Source organism: Mchenga conophoros, linkage group LG18 (assembly GCF_057382185.1).
Source record: "Mchenga conophoros isolate Kocher_MC1m ecotype Shallow Benthic linkage group LG18, M_conophoros_male_GT1.1, whole genome shotgun sequence".
Taxonomy (NCBI): Eukaryota; Metazoa; Chordata; class Actinopteri; order Cichliformes; family Cichlidae; genus Mchenga; species Mchenga conophoros.
In genome coordinates this window covers 21791907-21816610 of record NC_140543.1, presented here as the reverse complement: position 1 = coordinate 21816610, position 24704 = coordinate 21791907, and the positions used below count along the sequence as shown (strand labels likewise).

Sequence of the window (24704 nt, the reverse complement as noted above, 5' to 3'; positions counted from 1 at the left end):
AGCACATACGGCCAAGAAGTTGGTCAGCTCATCTGGAGCTGTGATTCTGAAGGGCACAGAGTTACATCTGTGTGTGTCAAAACAGGTTTACTTGTGTGTGTGTGTGTCTGTCCTTCATAGTAGTGACCAGCTGTTCAGCAGAGGGATCCCTGCACATCTGGCAGCTTGCAGAGGGCATCTGCCATGCAGCAAAGACGAGGGGGATGGGGGGAAAGGACAGACGAGAAGAAGACAGATGAGATTAAAGAGAGCCGAGGACAAAAGGTGATGGGTTTATCTTCATAAGGTGAAATGAAAATATGATTTACAGTCATATACTTGGATGAGCTGTAAGATAGAAAAGGAGAGGGGTTATATAAATTCAGGCTCCTCTGCACCTTTAAAAGAAAGAAAAAAAAAAAGGGGGGGGGGGGGAGAGTGCTTATGGATGTGGTGATGTGAACTACGTAGTATCTGTAAAGGAGCTGAGCCGCCGTTAGCTTAAACTCCTGCAGAAGGTCAACTTAAAGCGAGATTAGCAGGGCCAGGAGCTGAGAAATCAGCGACGTACTCACGAGGAGTTCTGTCTACACACACAAAAACACGTCCTTAAAAAAACACATAGTTTTCAGTTCAGTTCAGTTCATTTTTATTTCAAACATTTCAAACATGTGCCTTCACAATCATTACAAAATATCATTCCATTATTTGTTTGAAAAGGAGTAGGCTGAAGTATTTACTTATTTGTCCCTACCCCCTCAAGTTTTACCTCTCATTCATTTAATTTTTTTTGTCTTAAATTAAACAAACAACATATGAAACATATGAAACATATGAAGTAAAACAAAACATAACATACATAAATCAAAACAAGAAATTAGCAAGCCCCACCACAGTATAGTTTCTTTCATATGAAAAATACAGAATGTGTATATTTGCAGATACACAAGTTATGGAAAAACAACAACCAAAACAAAACAAAAAAAACAAAAAAGAACCGCAACACCATTTCCAGCAACATTACCGTCCTGGGTTAACCCTGTTTTCTTCATTCTTATACTTATTTAAAATTAGGTTTTTATATTTTACTTTAAACTGTTTTATGTTTTGACTGTCTTTTATTTCTTCTGTTAGACTGTTCCATAATTTAACTCCTGCAATTGAGATAGACATAGTTCTTAAAGTTGTTCTAGCACTTTGTATTTTTAAATTCCATCTCCCTCTTAAGTTATACCCACCTTCTCTTTCTATGAACAATTTACAGATTTCTTTGGGAAGCAGTTTATTTCTTACTTTATACATTATTTGCGCTGTTTTAAGCTTCACCAAGTCTTGGAATTTGATAGCTTGCATTTTGACAAAGAGTGCATTTGTATGGTCCCTGTACCCTACATTATTTATTAATCTAATGGCCCTTTTCTGTATTATAGTTATTGTTTGTGTGTTACTTTTGTATGTGTTTCCCCAGACCTCTACACAGTAGCTCATATATGGCAGTAGTAAAGCACAGTATAAAATGTGCAGTGCTTTCTGATCCAACATATGCTTTGCTTTCCCCAGGACGGCAATGCCCCGTGCCAATTTCCCCCGAACATAAGTAATGTGTGGCTTCCAACAGAGCTTGTGGTCAATGATCACCCCAAGAAATTTTATTTCATTTACTCTTTCTAAATATACATTGTCAACACATATTTCTACTTCGATATTTTTCTTTTGGTTTCCAAACAACATAAATTTGGTTTTATCTAGATTCAATGATAATTTATTTATATCAAACCACTTCTTTAATATCGTTAATTCCTGTGTGATCATTTCCAAAACCTGTGGCAACTCCCCACCTGCACACAGTATATTTGTGTCATCTGCAAATATTACAAACTTTAAAATCTCCGATACTCTGCAGATATCATTTAAGTACATAATAAACATTTTTGGACCCAGTACTGAACCTTGAGGTACTCCACAAGCTATATCCATCAAATTAGATTTATATTCATTTATTTGTACATATTGTTGCCTATTCCCTACATAGCTTTTTAACCATTCCAAAACCACTCCCCTAAACCCGTACTTTTCCAGTTTTTTTAATAGAATTTCATGATTAACAGTATCAAACGCCTTCTTTAGATCTAAGAAAACTCCGAGCGCATACCTCTTATTATCCATACATTCCGTTATCTTTTCCATTAAATCTATCAGTGCCAAAGCTGTTGATCTGTTGTTTCTGAACCCATACTGACTATCTGTCATTAATTCATATTTTTCCACAAAACTGTCAAATCTTTTTATGAAGAGTTTTTCCAGTATCTTAGAGAACTGGGAGAGTATTGACACTGGTCTATAGTTTGTAAAATGATGTCTTTCACTGGTTTTGTAAATGGGAATAACTTTAGCAACTTTCATTTTTTGTGGAAAAACTCCTTTTTGAAACGACAAGTTGAATATATATTTTAATGGTTTTACGATACCATCAATAACTGTCTTTACCGTTACCATATCAATATCATTCCAGTCTGTACTGGTTTTGTTCTTAAGTCCTCTAACTATGTCATAAATCTCTTTCTCTTCCACTGCTCTTAAAAACATTGAGCTACTATTCCTTTCAATATTTTCACCAGTGTCCCTTTCTATTCCATCAACCTTTATTTCTTCTGCCAGTTTTGGCCCTATGTTTACGAAGAATTCATTAAAGCCATTTACTATCTCTTCCATGTTATTAATACTTCTTGTCCCTTCTATAAAGTACCCAGGATAATCATTATTCCTTGATTCATTTTTGATTATTCTGTTTAATACATTCCATATATCTCTTGTGTTATCTTTATTGTGTTCTAACCTTTTAATGTAATACTCTCTTTTACAGGATCTCATTATATTAGTTAATTTATTTTTGTAAGTTTTATACTTCATTTCAGTTTCTATTGTTCTCTTTTTTATGAATTCTCGATATAGGGTATTCTTTTTTTTGCTGGCATTTTGTAGTCCTTTTGTCATCCATGGTCTTCCTGCATAATTGTGTTTCCTATTGATTTCAATTACTGGGCAGTTTTTATCAAGTAATGTGTTAAATGTTCTTAAAAATCCTTCGTAAGCTTTATTAACTTCTGTTTGTTCATACACAATATTCCGATCTTGCTTTAAAAGTTCATTTCTAAGACAATTTAAGGTCTTCTATAAGGTTTTCTATTACTGCTTATATTCCTTTGATGCACAGTCACTGTAGTCGCATGCAAAGATATAGAAAAAAAAACCCTTCCATGCTCATCATAAGCTGGTGACACGGGCATAGCTGACACTGTAGACATTAAAGGAATTACTGTCAACATGAGCTAACAGATGCTTAGCGTTGATTGGTTTCAGAGGGAATCTGTTGACCTCTGGGTTGTTAGTTTATCACCCATACAAGATTATGCACTTGATGGAAAACAGAAACAGTCTTTTGATGGAGGTCTAACATAAAGTTGATACATTAAAACCCACTGCAGCTGGAAAACTCTCAGCTGCCAGCTAGAAACTTAATGACAGAATGAAGTAAAAAAACAAATAAAACAGGACTGCGATTGGTCAATAGGTTAATAAGGTTATCATGCATCTTATATTTGTTGTTTCTCAGCTCGAGCCACACAAGTCATTTTAAATCATATCTGTGTGAATTACTTTTGGGAAGAACATGCCAGGTATTATCCTGCCTAACTCAAAGTCCTCCTCAACTTAAAACTGTTGGATTCTTTGAAGCGATATGAGGCCCGTCAACAAATAATCATGAATAAATTCAATTGCATAACAGCAAGATAGATTGTAAAAATTAATAGTAAGCTTGGGGGAGAAAACAGCAGCACTATGAGTTGCTCTGGGTTCCCGAGAGGCACAGATTTGGATTTGAGCTGGATTTGCAGCAGAAAAGCATTTCAAAAGTTCATATTAGGAAAAAGAGAGAGAGAGAAGGCCATCACATTTTGGATGTAGTATTAACAGAAACTTGTTTTTTTTTTAAACAGATTGTCATAGCTGTGGAATATCACACTGACATGGGATGACATTATTATTTTTTCTCCATATTTAAGCTTCAATATCTTTGAAACTCTTCACCTGATCCAGACTGTTTTAGAGAACATCATCTCCCTTGTGTATGAGAAGCAGTTCGCTCACTGCAGAGAGACTGGCCATTCAAATATTTCAGGGACTTCAAGCATCCATCGCTCACATTAATCTGTGCTACACACCTGCGAGTCCATATTCACATCGCCACATTTCTTACCCTGAACTGCCATCAAGTCGTTTTCTAGAGAGTGAAATTTGCTTGCCCCTCAAGCAATGCCTACAAACACACTGACCTCTGGACTTTTTTTTTGAAAGCTTTGCATAAAATTTTGCATATGTCCTATTAAGAAGTGTGTCTTGTCCCCTGGATTTTTTTGTCAAATCAATGGGACATTTTAGTTTGGACACTTTTACCAGCATTAGTTTACTCGTCAACCTGTGAAAGCAGCAGTGCCTCGTGTGGTTATAGATAAACTCTTTGAAGAACATTTATTCTCGACAGTACGAGTTAATCACAAAGTCTGTGTTACAGAATCTGGGCAGGGAGGCAGAGCATCATATCACATACTCAGCTGTTTGGTCAGGATTAAAAGGTTTCTGCTTCTTTAGTTTCCTTCAATACTTAAACTTCTGAAACTTTCTTTATGTTGTTTTTTTTCTCTCAGTAAATGTTTAACACCTACTGAAACTGATCCTTCAACCCTCGAGCAACATCTGAATTAAAATTAACTCCACCTCCTCCACCACCACCACGCAAAGTCCTACAGGAAATTATTTTTTACTGCAGAAATAGGACACCTGGATATCTGACAACATTTTATATTAGAAGCAGTAGGAACTAGACGATTAGCAAAAGCCAAGCTAAAAGTGCTGCATAGATAAGGCTGGACTTTGATGGAGTTTTATATCTCCACCTCAGGAAACGTGTGTATTTCTGGCAAAATGGTCGAACATCAAGTGTTCAAATCGATGCCCTCCCCCTCTTTCATCTAGTCTTTTAAGCAGCAACAGGCTGTTGCCTTCGCTGTCTGCTTTGGTGCATCAGCTAGAGAGTGAGGTGGTCGTTTTGGCCACTCGAAATGGAACCAGCTTAATGTTGTTTGGACTCTGAGCAGAGAGAAGCTGTGATCTGTGTGTCCGCCATGGGACTGGAATGCGAAAACAAACAGATCACAAGGCTGAGCCATCAACCCAAACTGGCTTTCAGTGGTCAGTAAAAGGTTCGAGCAGCAGACACGGGAAAAAAAGGAGACGAGAGAAAGCGACACAACCGATGGCAGGATTGATCTGCTGTGTGGAAGTGGGGTGGGGAGGAGGGGTTCACAGTTGGCTCGGTTCGATCAATCCAGAAACAAGTCAGATACACATACACAGATGCATGCTTCTGCAAACACGTAAATGAACACATGCCAACACATGCAAACACACGCCTTCTCTCACATCTCTCGCATATCAAATAGCCCAGATCCACACACACATTTGTTTTTTCAAGAAAACAAAATCCACATCGGTTGTCAGCCCTCTTAGGTCAGAAAAATGTTTTGTTATCATTTTGGACACGAGACACTTTTGATCTCCCAAATTTCTGCAATAAGTTTGAATAAAACTGTATAAACAAAGCATTTTGTTGATTTATTTACTTTTCTCTGTTTCTCTGAGTCTTTAATGTGATAAAAGCGTCTGTACTGACTGCACTGCCTTCTAACACACTGTGCTGGAAGAATAAAAGAGGCAGTTGGAATAAGAGGAAGAGCCCACCCTTACTGAAGAATCTTCCAGACACTGACTTGAGGAGCCTGAAGAGTTTACAGGACGCAGGAATGTAGTGAAGTAGTGCTGACAGGGGTGGACATAAACTCACATGTGGTGTACGTGAACAGTAAAGTACAGTATAACAGGCTCAGGAATGAAAAACAACTCTCACACTGGGAGATTATTGTACTCTACTAACCTTCATGGGCTGTTCTCCACTCCACTTTACTGTGGCCTACATTGATTTTTCACTCATCCATTTTAAATATGGATCCCACCTCCCTCGCCTTTTTACTCACTACTTGGTTATGCTTATCACAGATAAGCAAACAAATGCACAGTCCTAGCAGAAAGATGAAAAAAGACCAAATGAAAGCAGAGTTAAAAACAGTAACTAAAATGTTTTTTTTCCAAGTGCATGTGATTGTCTTTCGGGTTTCTGACCACACATCTACCAAGCCTCACTTTCTCATTATCCTGCTCTGACTCTTTCCTGTCCCTTGTCCCCAGTCTTCCTCTTCGCTCTCTCCTATATTCGCTTATTCCAATTAATGATCTTCATCCTTTAGGCATCCGTTGTTTCCATAGAAACATGCTCTGTAGTCGATACTGGTTGTCTAGGCAACAGTGAGCTGGGCAGGACATTCTGTGTGTGTGTGTGTGTGTGTGTGTGTGTGTGTGTGTGTGTGTGTGTGTGTGTGTGTGTGTGTGTGTAACAGCAGCTGCACATGTTGCATGTTTACGTGATTTGGGCTTGTTCCTCACTGTGGTTCAGATGTTTTGTGTTTAGCATTTTCTATCAGGTTTTACTGACTTTATTAGAGTGTTTAAAACATTTTTGATTACACATCCTCAATATATTTGCTGCCATTAATGAGATGTTTGACCAAACTGTCACAGCCATTTCACGGACGCTGAGCTTTAGTTCTGTCACAACATGTTGTTGTTCAATACTCTTTAAATTTTAACGCCCTCAAAACTGTTCACATATTACGTAAAATACCTTCATATTACAAGATCTCTCTTCTTACACAGAGACACACACTTCTAAAGATTAGAATATCTACCAAACAGAGTCAATTGTATATGCAGTGTTTGTATGTATGGTGCATTAATGTATGACATGTTAGCATTAAAATAGTGCTCATCACCTTTTCCGTTTGATGTTGTACAATTCTTGGTCAGCTTGACTATAAACCTTCGTAAAGCTCCGGTTATGCAGGCCAACCCTCTAGCACTAACACTAGCTGATTGTTTGTGCTTGATAGTTGATAGTTAATTGGTGACAAAGAGGTTTATGGTGCTGCAAAACAAAAAATCCTTGCAGTTGTTTTGGTTGCTAGCATTGTAATTGCTGTAGTCACCGGTAGTTTGCGTGGTAGATAGGGCTGCCACAAACGATTATTTTGATAGTCGACTAGTCACCGATTATTTTTGCGATTAGTCGACTAATCAGATCATGCATCTATTGAACGTAAAACGTACAGCTTATTGCACCAGCAGCATCTGCTCTTATATAACTATCATTAGCTTACAGCTTTAAGTGTTTAAGGCATGTGCTAACTAAAAATAAAGACAAGATGATAGTTTATCAAATTTAAATGAAATTTGCAGATTGTTTCGGTGGAGTTTAATAAACGCAGCAGTCTGCTCCTTGCTATCTAAAATATAACGGGACACAGGAGTATATTCTCGAATATCTCACACACAAAAACTATAACTTTAATCTCAGCCAAACCGATTTACTCAGGAACAAATAAAATACTGAAAAACGCCAAACAATAACATTTTTAAGTTATCTAATACAACTTATATATCATGTTTAACCTGAGTAGCGAAAGACAGCGGTGGGTTTGAAAACGATTTGCCGGGAGTCCGATGTTCTCACGAGCTCTAGTGAGCCTAGCCCCCGGCTAGCTATCGAGCTGGTGGGTAACAGACGTCTCAGAAAACGTCGGCGCACTTTTGAAAATATGTGATGTCTTGATAAACTGAGCAGATATTTGAGGTTTACATATGGTTTAAATATGTTAAACGTTTATTTTGTGACCCAGAAAGAATAATAAGAGTAACATTAAAACTAACTAGCTGCCGCCATTGTTGGAAACTGAGCTGGGCCGCGATGGGTCGCACTATGAATTCTGGGACACAGCCTCTTCTTCTTCGGGGTTTAACGGCAGCTGGCATCCTTGTACATGCAGTGCTGCCATCTTCTGTTTCAGTCCATTATTACACTCTTAAATCCTACTACTTATTCCTGCGTCTTTTGTGATCTTACAAAGCTTCAAACGACGCGTCGACTATTAAATTAGTTGTCGACGATTTTGATAGTTGACGTAATCGTGACTAGTCGACTAATCATGGCAGCCCTATTTGCAAACACCTGCCAACTGCCCCCTGAATGGAAGGGAAGATGTGAAAGTGTAATGCACCTTTGCCTTCAGAGTAAAACTTGAACATATTGAAACATGTTGACTGCAGCGATACAACTTTTAATCTAAAGGTGAAAATTCTTCTTTTCCGGTTTGTGTTTTTCAGCTTAACTATCGCTCATCAAGTAGTTGGCAAATATTTGCAGACACGATGGCATCTTGCATGCAACCTGCGAGCAACTGGGGCAATCTGCATCCAAAAGAATCTGTCATAAAAGCAATCACAAGGATTTTTGGTGCAGCACCTATTTTGTGACTAATTTCACCTTGTGACACCGAGCAACCACTCTACATATTTCCCTAGTGATTGGAGGTTGCCAGGGGGTCACCGACCAGCCTCTAGGCCTGTGTGTCCGAGGCCTTAGCAATATTGTTTCTATACTTTCAGCTCATCGTGTCTCAGTTATAGTTGTTTTTTATGCCTCTGTCATTAGTCATAGCAGGTACTCATAGCTCTTCTTTTGATTATGCTAACTTATCAGTTAGTTACCCTGTTTATTGCTTTTAGGTGACAGCTTTGTCAGCTGACAGTTTAACTGCTAATCGTTCTTTCAGAAAATAACTGTCAAGATTGTATTCAAGTTTAGTTAGCTACTATATTTTAAGAATATTAATATTGATGATTTTACTGTACTAGTTAGCTTATAATCTCTAGTGTTAGCCATACAATCGCTACAATACAATACAACAGCTTCTTCAACTGTAAAAAACAATTTAACGGCTCATCACGCTTTAAGCCAAGTATTTTACAAGTATTTTTACAACCTTTTGTTCATACCATGTCAGCACACCATTAAACAGGCTCCACATGGACAGGCATGGAAAACTCAAACCTGAAACAGTCTCATGAGTTTAGCCAAGTAAAAGAGAAGAAAGACTATATGTGCAAAAGGGAGCACAGGGATTGCACCTGGCTCCGGGGGTTTCCCAAGTCACAGCTGGTAAAAACCATAACGCTGGATTAACAAGAGCATCTGCAGATAGAAAGAGCGAGCACAAACCGCACAATGGGGACACGATTTGAGGTGAAATCAGGACAGAAAAAAAAAGGACGTAATGAGTAAATATGTATATGTATATATATATGCTCCTAAATTAAGCAGACTGGTATTATAATGACTTGAAATCCCAGATCTTATTTAAAAAAAACACCAACATACACACACACATCTAATAAATGTAAATGACATACACTGATTATGGCAAAGAACCGATGTATTCTATACTGCGTTTATGTGATATTCTTGGTGAATTTCTGTGTGCATGGCAGGCCATCTGCTATTGTGAGTGGCCAGTGTATGTTGACCGAACACGTGCAACAAATCATCAAGAGCTGGTGAAAATCTCTAGAGAGCCAGGAGGCCCCGGCTCAGCGGTCCATCCCTTCACACATACCCACACACACACACACTGACACACACATGTGCATGCATATGTATGAAAATACATGCACACAGATATTCTGTTAATCTTTAGAGTGGCTCAAGCACACACAGAATGCAACTTAACATAAAAAATAAATAAATAAATAAATAAATAAATAAATTAAAAAAAAGCACATCCATATGCATTCCCTGTCTTTGATCCTGTGCTCAAATCTCTACACATGCGCAAACAGAATTGCAATCACCCACGCTCCCACTCCCTCACGTGTGCTCCACTGCTCTACTTTAAGTCTGTTAGAACTGGAGAACAGAGGGCTCATTGGGCCAAAAGACTTGATCACACATGGAGGAGGGGCAAACGTTATAGGTGTGCATCAAGAACTTGGACAAAAATGAACACACAGTAACACACAGTCATGCAAAGAACACAGCGTCCACTTTCAGTGACACAAAAAAAAACAAGCAGGCAAGCATGCACATGCACAAAGCTGCAGCTTGGGATGCACGGGCACTTCTGAAATGCATATACAAACACCACGCATGTGTGCACACGTGTAAAAAAGATGGCGGAGAAAGGGACTCATGAGGGTTGTGAGACAAACACAGACATACAAGCAGTGACTTACTTAATATATACTTTAACTATCAACATTAATCCATTTTTTTAAATATACTGAGTCATGGTGAGTCGTTGATCACCACAGCTTTGAATTTTACTTCCCAAACCTTTACAGACCTGCAGAGTCCAAAATAATTAGCATCAGGTGAGAGTGAGAGCTGAAAGGACAGAAGAGAGCGATATTATGTGAGGTGAAGATGCTGCATGAAGTGAAAAGCAGTTAAAAATTCTTAGAAGCCAAGCTCAAAATTCATTAACCCCCTCTGTAGTCATAACTTATTTAAAGGTGAACACACAGGAACGATAAACCTAAGTTTAGATTCACTGTAATTTCTTATTTGTTGTGAATAAACACTCAAGATACAAGCACAACAGAAATCACATATAAAAATGACTTTGTAGGACTGATATTTACATTTATGCTAAAATCTGAGTTTCCAAAGTCAGTTCATGCACTTCATTCTGGTCTGTTTTTAAGCTTTGCCTTTCACACAAATACAGGAGGGTATACACAAAGTGTGAAAGAGACAAAGAGTAAAGTGGATTGGTGTAATCCACTTTACTCTGGCACAAAAGGTTCAAACTGAAATGAAAACATGTCGACATCGAAACACATGCACTGAAAGACGCACGCACACAATGAGCATTCAGCATTATTTATGCACATAAAACTGAGGAATAAAGCTCCTGTGTGTCTGTGTGTGTTGTATGTGCGCTCTAACACGAATGTTCCTTTGGGGTTGTTTTCCCGGCAGCCGTCCAAGCTTCCTGGTAATGGAGCTGGGGAGAACTGTCCACAGCGGGAGCCAGAAACAACCAATCAATGTCAATGAACATGTGTCTCTCTCTCTCTCTCTCTCTCTCTCTCTGCATTAAGCCAGCTTATGATGATGTCATGACAGCAGCCTGTCTGCCATAATGAGCACACAGCAAGGTTTTCCACCACATTAAACCAGTAGAAGAAAATTGTCTATTTGGCTAAAATATGCAGATTTTAGAAAGGAAGGTATGAAAGAAGCAACCTTAGGGTCCTCCTCAAACTCCTCAAACATCGGTTCCTACAAACTGGTGAGGTTCAGAGCAGAAATGAACACACATCATTGAAAGGAAAGGTTTACAAGATGGTAGCGAGACCTGCTATGATGTATGCTTTGGAGACGGCAGCACTGACACAAAGACGGGAGGCTGAGCTGGAGGGGACAAAGCTGAAGACGCTAAGATTTTCACTGAGGGTGACAAGAATGGACAAGATTAGAAATGAGAGGGACAGCTCAGGTTGAGTGGTTAGAAAGGAAGGTTGAGTTTGGACATGGGAGGAGCAGGGACAGTTGACTCAGGATGTTGACGATGGAGCTACCAAACAGGAGGAAAACAGGAAGACCTCAGAGGTTCATGGATTTAGTGACAGAAGAAACACAGAGGACTACTGTGTTATTAGCTGTGGCGACACCTAAAGGGAGCAGCCAGAGAAGATTTTAAAGTTAATTTTAACAAGCTTTCTACACTCCATGTGACTTGCTAAGCAAGCGTGCTCGCAGTAGCTGATAGCTTAGCACTCCAAATTTTCATCTAAATGTTGTCACTTTAATCTGGAACAAAGGATTGAGATGGGCACAGTACTAATCCTCGAGCTACCATTGGTTTGATCACAAAACCAATGGTAGCTCTACCATACATACAGTCCATGAGGATAAGTATATGCGTATTCTAAAAAAAATTTGCATGACTTACTACATTGTTTTGTAAATGACACATTAGGTTACTTAACTACTTTCTGGAGCCGCCTAAGTAAAGTTTAAACTAAATATCATGTAATAAAAATGAACTTTGGCCTACAGTCCTATACATTGACCTAACAAAAAGCACTCTGAAGATCACAAACCTCCCACATAGCAGCTCACTCTCTGTGCATTATTTCCTTTTAACTGAATATTAGTGGATATTGTAATCATTAATTTTTGTTCTTTGTTCTTTTTAAACTTACTTTATGAAGTTTGTAGTGCAGTAAAAATCAGATTGCAGATGTTTGATTTTTTTTTTTTAAGATAATCTTATCATCAAACATTTCCTGTAAATCAATTTATGTAATGAGGCTAATGGCAATTGTTTGCTTAGTAACTGTAATTTGATTACTATTTAACAGGTCATTTAGTTGTTTCCCATGTAGGTTCATGTTTCTTAGAACTCTCCTTCCCAGTGTACAGTGTGAACCATCAGTGCTGTCACACTGGCTAAGTGCAATGAAAAATGCAGGAATCTACTAGATTATGTAAGATTACCAAGAAGAAAAGGAGGCGTCTCCTGTCAGTTTAAGAGAGAGACTTGTAGACGGACTAAGGAGGATTAGAAACAAGCTGAAAAAAAGCAGATGAGAAGTGCTACACGTATTTATAAAATTATTAATTGCATACTAAAACAATTGGGTCTACAGATGTGAGATACACCACATCCGACTGTGTGAGATGAGCTGAATAAAGTTGTCATTAACTCTTGCCATACACCTACGCACCGCATAATGCAGCACAACAATGAAAAAGCTCTGACCATATCACTCACACTTCTTTGACTGATGGAAGAGACTGTGAAGATGCCGAGGCCAGAAAGAGCTAACAACAAATGCTCAGTTAAGACTTGTGTTGCGGTCTAGGTAATTATAACACAGTAAACCACCATACTGGATACTACATTTCTGAAATGACTGGAATTTTCCATAACACTTACTGTCATAAGCGAGGGCCCACACGAGTCTTTGAAGGACACATTTCTGTTATAACTGTTAACTTACATCTGTGACAGCTTCAATACCAGGCAGACTGAGCATGCAACACATGCACAGTATACATCGAAACATGTAGAATCGTTAGAATCGTTGTCCAAAATATATCCATTTGAAACATTTAGCATTCGTTTTTATTGTGCAAATGTTGTAATTTTTTTTAAAATGAAAGTATAAAGTACTCACTATGAAGGTGTATTAGGGCAGCATTAAGAATAAAATATATTATTGTTCATTTTGAGAATAAAGTCAAAATTTCAAAGTTTGTGGCGGAACAGCAACGTCCATGTTGGCCACTTTAAAGATGGCGAGTGAACATGGCGCCTTCCACAAACCGGTGCCTGCTCCTGCATATTCTTACGTTTATGAAAATACATCACTTTTTACACATTAATCAATGTATACTTATGAGGACAACCTTCTTTTTCCATTAAATTACCTAAAAAATTACTTATGATACCATTAACCCTTTAAGACCTACCATAGAACCAAGTCCGCCAGAGCTTATATTATATTTTTACATGCTGTAGTGCCATTTTTGGCAGCATTTCAAGTTGATATACATCAATACAACCATTATAGCCCAAATTTTAATGTCTGCATTAAATGCATAGTAATTACATAAATTGCAAAAAAGTGCAATAAACTACAAAAAATTAGAATTTTTTTTTGTTTTTTTAACATATATTTCTAGTTAGAGAAATTTAAGAGGCTTATCCCTCAAACTGTAAATACAAAAAAGTTGCACAAAATAATTTCCCACCAAAGGAAATTTATTTTAAGTGTCTTCATAGTTTTATTTTTGAAATACACCAATTTTTATATACTGCAGGAAAAACAAAAATAAATATTATAATGCAAATTTGCAAAAAAAACAGCAGCATATACATCAAAATAAACTATTTCCAGCAGTGCAATTTGAGTCCTAAGCATCCCAGAAACGACACAGAAAGTCATAAAGTCAAACATAACTTTTAAAAACTCCAGTATAGGCTCATAAGGCCCTGATGGTAAAATGACGTCACTTCTGGTTTGGGCAGGACATGGCGGACATGCGATAGTTCGCGCTGATGGACGTAGGAAGTGTTACTAACAGCTGATCGGATCGGCAAAGCATGTTTCTGGAATATTATGTTTTTGTTGCTGCAAGTGCTTTTGCAGGAAACTGTGACTTAGGACAAGCTGATGGCATAAGATAAGTACAACTCCTCCGGTTTCATATGCAAAAACAATTATTGCGCTAGCTTATGTGGTTGCAGTGCTACCGGGATTTAAAAATAGTTATGCAAAACGGAGCGTGCCCGCTCCAACCGGCTATAAAGGGTTAAGTGTAAATGATTCATTTTGAACATATATAATTAGACATCAAATACAAACCTATCCATACTTAAGATGACTGGTTAAACCTGTAAACTGAAATCAACCACAAGCTAAAACACTTTGGTTAAATCTCTTGCACTATTGTGTGCAATTCTGTGCAGAATTAACAAACTCATGAATTACCAAATTTTCAGCTGCACTTGAATAAACTTCTGGACATTGCATAATCTCCGCTTCAGTGCCTTGAGCAAACAAACTGCATTTAAGACAGCTACAAAACAGATGTCTTAAAGTAAACTTGCCTCACTGATTGAAACCAAGGACTAGTCTTTACCTCTTTAAACAGGACTAAAGGTTAGCAATTAAAAGTGTTAGTCTGAGATGATATCTAATGAAAGAGTCTCCATAGCAACAGAGTGATTCACAGAGCGTGTCAGCTTGTGAAATAAATTTCACACTTCAGTGAACTGCAGCTTCTACTGTGTTTGTGTGTCACCATGATGGCAATAAAAATAAAACTCTATTGTTATTACGTGTATTGTGTCATGGCTTTATATACAGTACGTGTGTCCTACATCGGATAACTGTGTGGGAAAGTGTTGCTGACTGGGATTTCTGGTGGAACTGATTTCACAGATTTCTCCAAGGCTTAAGGCTTCTTATGCATCGTTATTTTCAATTTCACATAAAATAATTAATATTGCATGAAAAGGGCAGGTTTCAGCTTTGATTTGAGAAATTGTTTATTAATATACTAATATGCATTTTAAACTCATTTCTTTTGACATGCAGTGTTTCTTCTGTCACCTTTGACTATTCAGCTGCACAGAGAAAGAGTGATTCTCATGTCAACTAAATATTTTTGCATGTCATTTGCAGTAATGTAGTGTTTGTGCTGTTTTTTGTTACGGCCTTTGGATAATGGGCAGTTATTTTTGATAGGTTCTTTTTTTAACATCCAAACTAAACCTTGGCTTTTAATGTTCCCTTTACCTGAGGTATCTCAAACAGTGTTAAACTCCAAGATTATCTTTAATTGTGATCAGCTGACAATCCCAAATGGGCAGCATGGTGATACAGTGGTGAGCAATACAGTTCTTAGCTTGGACCTTTTCGTTGGGGTTTCCTCCCATAGTCCACAGACAAGTGTGTGAGATTAACTTGACATTAGGTACTTATGTGACCATGAAAGGTTGACGGAGTCTCCACCTTAGCCTCATGACACACGGGCAGCCTGTCAGCTAAGATAAACTGCCTATAACCCGTTACTCTGGCTGGATGAGTCGTTAGGAACATTAATGGATGGATGGCCAATTTCTAACGTGAAGAGTTGATCTCTGATTTTGGTAAAAGAGTCAAATTCTACATGTACCAGTAGAAGAGTTATATATTTTAATGTTAAAATGTAACTGGACATTCAATTACAGAATATTAATGTATTTAATCTCTCTGCAAGGCTTTCAGGTATTTTTTGACCTTCAGGGATTCTTTTTGTTGCATAAAGCTTTTTGAAACCATTTTAATGTAACCTCCACTAATCTTCTAACAGGATATGCACTGACTTAAAAACACAAAAACAAAACATAAAAACTATTTGGGACAAATTTTCCATGAAAATCCAAAGGATATGATCTTCATGCTCACCAACATGCACTTGCAGCTAAACCTCTTCTTTGTTTTCCTTTAACGCCAACAACAATGGGCCCACTATACTCACACTGCACTTCAAAACTGACATCAAATCCCCTGGTGCAAGCTACAGTACGCTTTCATGTTTTTGGCTTATAACGTCACACAGGGTGCTGTTGCTGCCCCCACAGCCAAGTCAATTACATGAGCGTACGATCATGTCAGTTTTTACTGCCATTTTAATGATAACTGCAGAGAAGTTCAGAGATTCAGAGATCATATAGACTGAAAAGACGAGGCTTTCTGGAAAGAACTTCGAAAGAAATATATGATAGTTTTGCTTCTGGTGATGTGGAAGTTTTATCTAAGTGGCGACATCTTTTATTTACGAGAATAGCGAGTACTCATCCCTGGTATGAACAGTACAGAGCTGTTGAGATGCCACTGTTTGCATGAAACAACCAATACAGCGAGTGTAATGGACCTCTAAGCAGAACTAAATAGCACTGCTTAGAAATTGAGTGCATTAATTACTAAAAATATGAAGTCATGCACATGCTTTAAACAGGACTTTCTCAGTGTCAACACTGAGTAAGAAGCAGAATTGGCTAACCAGCTATTTACTACGATGAGTAGCTAAAAATTTATCTAAGCTGGCCAGTGAGCTAACAGCGCCAAACTTACTCCTCTCACCCCTGACTGGTCACGGCAGATGGCCACTCCTCCCTGAGCCTCCTTCTCACTGAGTTTTCTTCCTGTTAAAAAGGAGTTTTTCCTTCCTACTGTCGCCAAAGCTCTTGCCCGAAGGAGGTCCCATTTTTATTTGTATTACTGTAGGGTCTTTAAATTACAATATAAAGCACAATGAGGCAACTTTTGCTGTGATTTCGTAGATAAAATGTAAATAAAACTGAATTTAATAACTCCGTGTCGCACAGTCTTGTGTCTGGCTTATCAATGTTTGGCCAGGGCTAGGTCTCACGCAAAGTGCAAGCACACACACGACGAGGCTGATGGCTGTCCATGACCAGTTTTCTGGATGTTACACAGAAACTATTGAAATAATTAACAAAATATGCACTTTGCCTCAACTTTTGTACACTCAGCCTTGTGTTTATACGATCTGTTCTCATACTGATGAGAAATAACAGTCCGCTGGTGTAAAGTGACATGATTCACCAATTTTCTCTGGTATATTTCTTTATTTTTTAACTCAACACGATTAATCTTTGGGAATCTCTTTCAAAGCAGGCTTTAGATTAAAGTGTTCTGCACTGTTCTTCCTCCCCTCCCCTCAGCTTCTCCCTCTCCTTTGCTACCTTCTTCTCATCCGTCTCACACTGGCGCACTGCTCATTAGCTTTCTGTCAGTCTTGGTTTCTGTCTCCCACTCCTTCTCTTTTTCTCCCTCTCTCAATTCCTTTCTCCTCTGCTGTCATCCACTCCCCCCACCCTCCCCACCACCAATTCTTCTTTTCTTCTGTGATTTCAACAAAAGTTTCTTCAGGGATCTCCTTCATTTTCATCACTCTCTCCTATGCTCACCATTTTCTCACCTTCCCTCTTTTCTTTCTCACCTTTCTTTCTCGCTCGCGTCTCCCTCCGTCTGTCCCCTTTTTCCGCTTTGTGAAAATGCTTTCTGTAAGAATTGAAAGTAGGCTCTGAAGCCGCCACCCACATTCCTGCTAAACACACGCTCACACATAAACAAGAATCGTGACTGTCTGTGCCCATAAAAGCCAGAGTGAGACGGCAAACGTACACTAGTGCTGAAGACAAAAACACTGCTGTGTACTTGTGATCACAGAGAAGTTCATAAAGATACATGTAAACCAACATGAAGCAGAGGGATAGCCACGAGCATGAGGCAGCTGAGAAAAATTAAAGGAGAAAGGGTGCTTGGGAACTTGAGCTTCTTATTGAAATGGCTTTTAAACAGGCGTCTTCATGAGTTCAGCTTCACTCCTCTAGAAGGGAATTCAAATCCTCCCATCTGTCCACCAATCACACTCACTGATCCTTCTTTAATACTTCCTTCTGTTAGAGGAAAACACCCAAGTCACCGTCCCTACAAACTGGGCCCACAGACAGCACTGTCTATATCCTTGTTTACTTCACAAGTCAGGGTTGTCCTCGGTTAAGCTTTAAGCATTAAAAATTGGGATAACTTGAAAAAACTGACATTTAAATACTTCTAATCTAATAACATTTCTTCTTGGTGTATCATTTAAAGCACTTCACTCACTTGTTGCTGTAACTATTAGGATGGATGATTAGGAGAAAAACTTCAAGTTCAAATGAATTCATTTAAGCACATATTGTAACTCGGGCTGCAAGTAATCACATAACACAACATGGCAAAGCTCTCGAATGTTTGGCTACTTTTGGAGTTGCTCTACTGTAAAACAATTCAACATCACTGATGCAAACGGCACTGTACGACAAAGCTGAGATGAAACTGACATCACAGCCGCTTTTACAAGCCGCCATTACTGGATGCTGTGCACCTCTCGAGTTTTGTAAACCCGGTGTGCCGCGCCGTTGGAACAGAGTGGAAGACACGATTGTTCAACTGTGTTGGTTTCTACAGCTATTTTAATGATATGTCAGGGGAAAAAGCAATTTCTTTGCTTCTGGTTTTGACGCTTTCACCTTTTGTACCAGTGCAATGTGGAGGCATTGTCTGAGCAGCTGCAGCTATCGTTCAGGAGGTATAACAGCGAGCATGAAGGGTTGTGGCTGTGTGATGAGGTCACCTGCGTCCATGTTGTCTCACTTGGTTTTTTAATATTCACACCTACAGACAGTAATATAGTTCATTCTGAGTCACTCTTGAGTTTACATTTAATCTTAGATATTTGATTTATGTCCAGTAAAATAATCATAGTTTACAAAACGTAAATCTACATGACTTTAATGTCGGTCAAAATAGTTATCGTTTATTGTTGCTTAATTCAAATCAGCAGCCTACGTATGACCCTGATATTAACTGCAAATATTAATGGTAATAGTCACCGGAAAAGCTTCATACTACTTTCATTTATAAATTGTTGATTTGTGTGTAATTTTAAGGTTTTGCACAAGAAAATGCAAATGTTTCAAATCTGCATTAACATCACTTTTACTTAGTGCTCTCAAGCTGCTTCCATTAAAATGAGTCACACTCTGTGACCTTTTCCACTGTAACATTTACTGTAATTATAGGCTGTGTGTTAGACGTAAGACTCTATACACCTGTCATTTTAACATTAATAATGAATTATACCTTACTTAGCCGTTCTTCAAATGCTCAGTAAGTACATCATGAGTAATTCTTCCCCATTCAGAAATCACAAGTTTCCTACTTCAGTTAATAGTGGAGCTCTCTTGTCTTAATATGCGAAGGTCAAGCACAGCAAATGACCAAAACATTGTCATTGTCACATTGACACAGTGGCAGTTAGTGCTTAGGCGAGCAGCTGAAGGGCACTCAGCTTCTTGCCACTACGCTGATGGGCTGTGGAGTGGAAATGTAAAGTGCCACTAATTTCACTGTCAGAAAGTCATTTACAAATAAACCGTACTGCTGCTCGCCGTAAAACAGCTCTCAAACCATCATAGGTGTGTAGCGACACTAGTGGCCTGCAAAACAGGCAAAGGACAGCTCTGTAAAAACGGACAAATATACAGTTTAGACGTATTTACATTTGATTTTTTAACTTTGCCATGCATCAGCTACAAATGTCAACATTAATACTACTAATGATAATATTTTGACCTTAATTAACTTACAGAAAACATACATTGTTTCAAATTGATGATTTTTCTGAAACCATGATATTTCGAATGAATGAATGAATGAATGAATGAATGAATGCTGCTTCCTTGTCACAATTGATTACCACTGTGGGTAGCTCCATGTGTCTGATTTGGCAGTTTTAAACCAGGATGCCCTTCCTGACTTAACCTCAAAAGGGATTTGCGTCTCTGGTTTGAATTGCACCCATCAATAACCCATCAGCAGTAAAAGGCTGATGGGTTATTGTTTACAACTGTAAATAAATCTGTAAATTATCTGAAAAATCTGAGTATGTTGATGGTTTTCATTTACAGATCCTTGTTTTGTTCCTGTTATCATGTTTTCTAAAGTTCGAAAAAAACCTGCTGTAACTGAAAGCAAATTACCACGTGATGGTTGGACTGTACCATAAACTAGTGCTGCAGTGGTGAGTGGTAGTGAGTTCTCAGTAGGCACCAGGTGGGAAAACAAATGTGCTTTCACAAAAACTCTCAGGTTCCCACAAACAGAAAGCAGAAACATTTTTGGTGAGTAATCCGACGTAACAAGAGAACCTCAACCCACAAAATATCGAACCTCTGGAAGGAAAAGTTTTTCAAAAATACCTCTGTGAGTGCTTGGTGAATGGAACAAGCAGTTTGAGATGAAACCTCCCAAGGCGTTTTCTCATTCACCATGATGGCATCCAGGGTGGCCTTCTCTAGTATGACATCAAAGGAGGAATCCGGGAAGGAGAGCTGACGCACGTCCATCTGATGCCATGTCATACCTGGGCAGTGACTGTACCTGGCGCTCATTGTCCTGATGCACACAGATGAATAATCTATGTTGGCAATAGTATGATAGCCAGCGCTGTACATGTCACCACTCATACTGCTGTTTCCGCAACCTGTGGAAGAGCAATAAAACAAAGTGAGCCAGTGCCAAGTGAAAAGTGCAAGACACATACAAGAGATGAAAGGTCAGGAGGGGAGAGATGATGGCACGGGGGAGAAGGGAACATAAAAGGATAAGTCTGAATCCGATGTTTCAAATGACCCATATATTTTTCAAGTTGCAGTTATACAATCACATGATCACTATAGCATGATGTAATTACATAAAGCCTTCCAGGGCACCGCACAAGAGACACACACAAAGTCTCTGTTTCATCAAACTTATTTAGTATGAAACCTCACACTTCAGGGCGGTCATGTAAATGTGCGTTCAGAGGGTGCAGCTTATGCTGAAGTGATGTCAGACTCATGAGATCATCGCCAGCTACAAGGTTTCAACTTTGTCACCAAGCACCACGTGCACGAAACCAGAGCATCCAAAGAAAGAGGACAAAAGAAATGTAAGGGTAACAAGATGAAAATAATCTGCTGAATGTAGATTCTCACCTTTTTGAATCATATGACTCAAATCATGCAGTCGGAGGAGGAGCAGTGGGTGGAGATGATAGGAAAGGAGGGAAAGAAAAGAGTAGGAGGAGGACTTGTGGGGGACATACACCATGTTGATGCACATGTTCTGTTTGCTGTAAAGCTGAAGATGTGTCAAGCATGATCATATTTTCTTGCACTTTTTAAAGCACGCATGAGCATGCATCTGTATTTAAGAGTTATCCGTCTGGGGAGGGAGAAAAGTGTGATAAAGTGCGGGGCTGTGATATCCAGCAGCATGTTGGCATCGACACCTCGGTTGCAAACGTGTGGCTGGCGCTTGTTATCACCTTACTGCTTCTACTAATTACCAGCCTGAAAAAACCCCATGTGTGTCTGAGTGTGTGTGCAAGTGTCTGCAGCCTCACACTAAAAACACATTTGCCATTTATTTCGGTGTGTATGTGTGCAGTACATGTGCAGATGTTGTATATTTGTAGCTGGAATTCATTTTCACACACTGACAGCCACAAACAACATGAAGACATAAGATGTGAAACCCAAGGCAATAAAGTCAGAATTGAAATAGCAAGAATATTATACTGAATTACATTAAATCCCAGGAATGAAAGAAAATTCCTGCACCAAATAAAGTGCTAAACTCATATAAATCAGCAGTACCCAAACTTTTTCATCTCATGTCCCCCTCAGCGCTGTAAGATGGACTAAAAAATGATCAAATGTTTGGGTTTGGACAACTTTCAGCTTACTATGATTCAGTTGTGATTAGTTAAAAGTTTTAACAGAAGACTTGTCCTGCTGCTTAGTAATAAAGTCCACGCTCTTTCAATTTAGGTTTTGAATATCAGGATATAAGTAGGCCCTAAAATTAGGCAAATAAAATTTCAACACTACAAAAATCACATGACATATTACATCATGGCATTATTTGTTTAACGCCGAAGCAATGGGTGAAAAAATAACTACATCAGTACTGCTTCCACAGGAATTAAGTGGGTACTTGGTTAATTGTCCATCAGCCTGTGAAAGCACCGGCTGCACTCAGGTAAGTGTTAACACAATGCCAAGGATGAAAGACGTCAGCAATAAACTTGGAGTAGCAACTGTTGCTGCCCATCAATATGGGAAGGGTTATAAAGTGAGAAACACTATTCGCAAGTGGGAAACATTCAAGACAGCTGCGAGTGTTCCCAGGAGAGGACGTCCCACCAAATTCGTCCCAAGGTCAGATCGTGAAATGTTCAGAGAAACTGAGAAAACAAAAGCTACATCTCACTCCGTGGAGCTCTCAGTTAGCATGTTAACGTTTGTAACAACACAATTAGAAAAAGACTGAACAAATATGGCTTGTTTGGAAGGGTCCCGGATAGAAAGCCTCTTCTGTCTAAAAAGAACAAGACAGGTTTACAAAGTTGGGTCTGAACAAAACCACAAGATTTCTGGAACAATGACCTTTGGACCAAAGTGGAGCACAAGCATTTCAGCACAAACGCCTAAAACCAAGTGGTGGAGGGGTGACAATTTGCAGCCACTGCACCTTGAAATCATTGAGTTGTTGCCCATAAAGACCTCTGTATACCAAAGTATTCTAGAGTCTAATGTGACGCTGTCTGTCTGACAGCTGGGACAGCTCAGTCAAAACTGGGTCATGCAACAGGAGCAAATCTACAACAGAATGGCAAAAAAAGAAAATAATCAGTGTTGTCAATATAATGGCCCAGTGAAAGTCCAGAAGCTTGTTCTTGCAAGGCTTGTTCTGTTTTAGTCAGTTTTCTCAGTACTAATAATAAATTCATTCTACCAGTTGAGCTATTCTTGCTGCCTGACTATTGCCTTAGTAGCCCTGAAGTACTTGCACCCCTGATTGGAAACTACTGCCAAAGACCTGACCTGTGATCAGTGTGCATTCACAGGGAAAGACGTGAGAGTGTGTGTTCCAGATATCAGAGAGCTGGAACCATGTAGTCCCTGATGGCTCTCCCCGAGAAGTTGGCTTCAGGACGAGGGAGGAAAATATGTCAACACCGCTGGTCAGAGTCAAATAGTTGAACACTTTCTTTATGGATGACTGGAATAAGAGAGGAGGTGCCAGAGTTGAATTACGCAGCCTCAACAGGTTATTTTAGATAAGTTTAATCTCCCTTTGCCTCTGCCAAGAGCAACAGGCAACAACTTTGGAAAACAGACTACATGAAGAAAAGCAACCTGATAAAAAAACATAGCCGGAGAAGGCACAAACAAAAGTGGCTTCAACATTTGGGAAACATTACGGCTAATTTCACAATAACTATGCAGTAAAAACAAAGCCTCGCTTCATGCCCGCATTTGGTGTTTTACTGAGTAGATCAAATCACTTCTGCTCACCCTCTCAAATCCTCAAGCAAGCCAGACATTGTTTCCAAAGGGGTCTCCCCAAAGGCAAAGCCGTGTGTGCATGTTTTCTTTTTCCATGCACTTGGCTCCAAAGATGGGGTGTCACATGACGGCTCATTCCTACGGGTTGTCACGACATTTATAGTTACCAGGCTGTCATCAAAGACACTACTTTCTTTTTGGGTCCGTGACATCAGCCGGTACCCCCTGCAACCTCCGACCTTTACACAAACACACAGACTCTTCGATCTGCCTGCAGACACACAGCCAAAGAAGAGAAATCTGACTGGATTACTGCCACTTTATTATATTCCGTGTGTAGGGAGGCTGTAAATAAACCATTTAAAGTTACGGGCTTGAACTAGAGTTCAGGCTGTTGGTTCTCATATTAATAAATGCAAATATTAAAAGAACACATTGCAGAACTTTATTTCACAAAACATCTCAAATCCTTCTTACTGCAGAATCATTCATTAAAAAAAAAAGTATGATGGCTCTCTTGATGTGGGTGGCAAGCCTGAAAATGTTAAGAAATAGTAGATTAGGATGTTGGTGGGGTTAGCGAGTGCATGTACTATGTGTGTTTATGTGACAAAGGTTCATTTAGGACATCAGGCCAGTTTAGGTCAGTCTGCAGCCTGAAGTCTGTTTTTCCTCTGGCTGGAAGCGAGGCAGCTAAAACCTCCTGATAGCCAGAGAGTACATCCTAACTGGATTATTCAGAGTGGCGGGCTGGGAGACTAAAGTTAGAGGTGTCATTTCACCTCCTCCTGTGTGTGCATGTGTGTGATGGAAAATCTGAGTCCTCCCGCACTTAAAATGTTTCATGCCATTCCATCCAAAATACAAAAACAAACAGTGGCGTACAACAGTCATCTGTTTGCAACATATATAAACAGTTTGTTGCTTCAAGTGCATCCACTGTTTGCTTTTCTGCATCCATTTATAAACTGTAATCCAACACAAACAAGTTTGTGTGTGTGGTTTTTTTTTTAAATAAGACAGGAAGTAAACGAGCTGCCAGCACTGAGAGAAATGTTGCCCAAACATGGAGGTGGTTCCTTCTATCAGACAACAATGGTATCAGGTCACCTGTTTGACTTCACAAAGCCTTTGATATTCAATAAACAACATAACACGCGACTTGGACAGCTGTGGAGATACACCACAGGAAAGGAAACCTCAGAGGTAATCCACTGGAATAACACTGAATTCCTCTGCTTGTACACAGTTGGC

The 24704-nt window shown here is 39.1% G+C and overlaps 1 protein-coding gene across 1 annotated transcript in view; it reads right to left on the bottom strand.

Annotated features, from left to right (window-relative positions):
* The window catches only part of ece2a (endothelin converting enzyme 2a), a 103760-nt gene that overhangs the window by 37905 nt on the left and 41151 nt on the right, over nt 1-24704 (bottom strand). The window contains exon 3 of the mRNA XM_085253795.1: nt 20316-20599. Within this exon, the coding sequence (XP_085109921.1) occupies nt 20316-20599 (284 nt within the window). The remainder of the gene's footprint in view (nt 1-20315; nt 20600-24704) is intronic.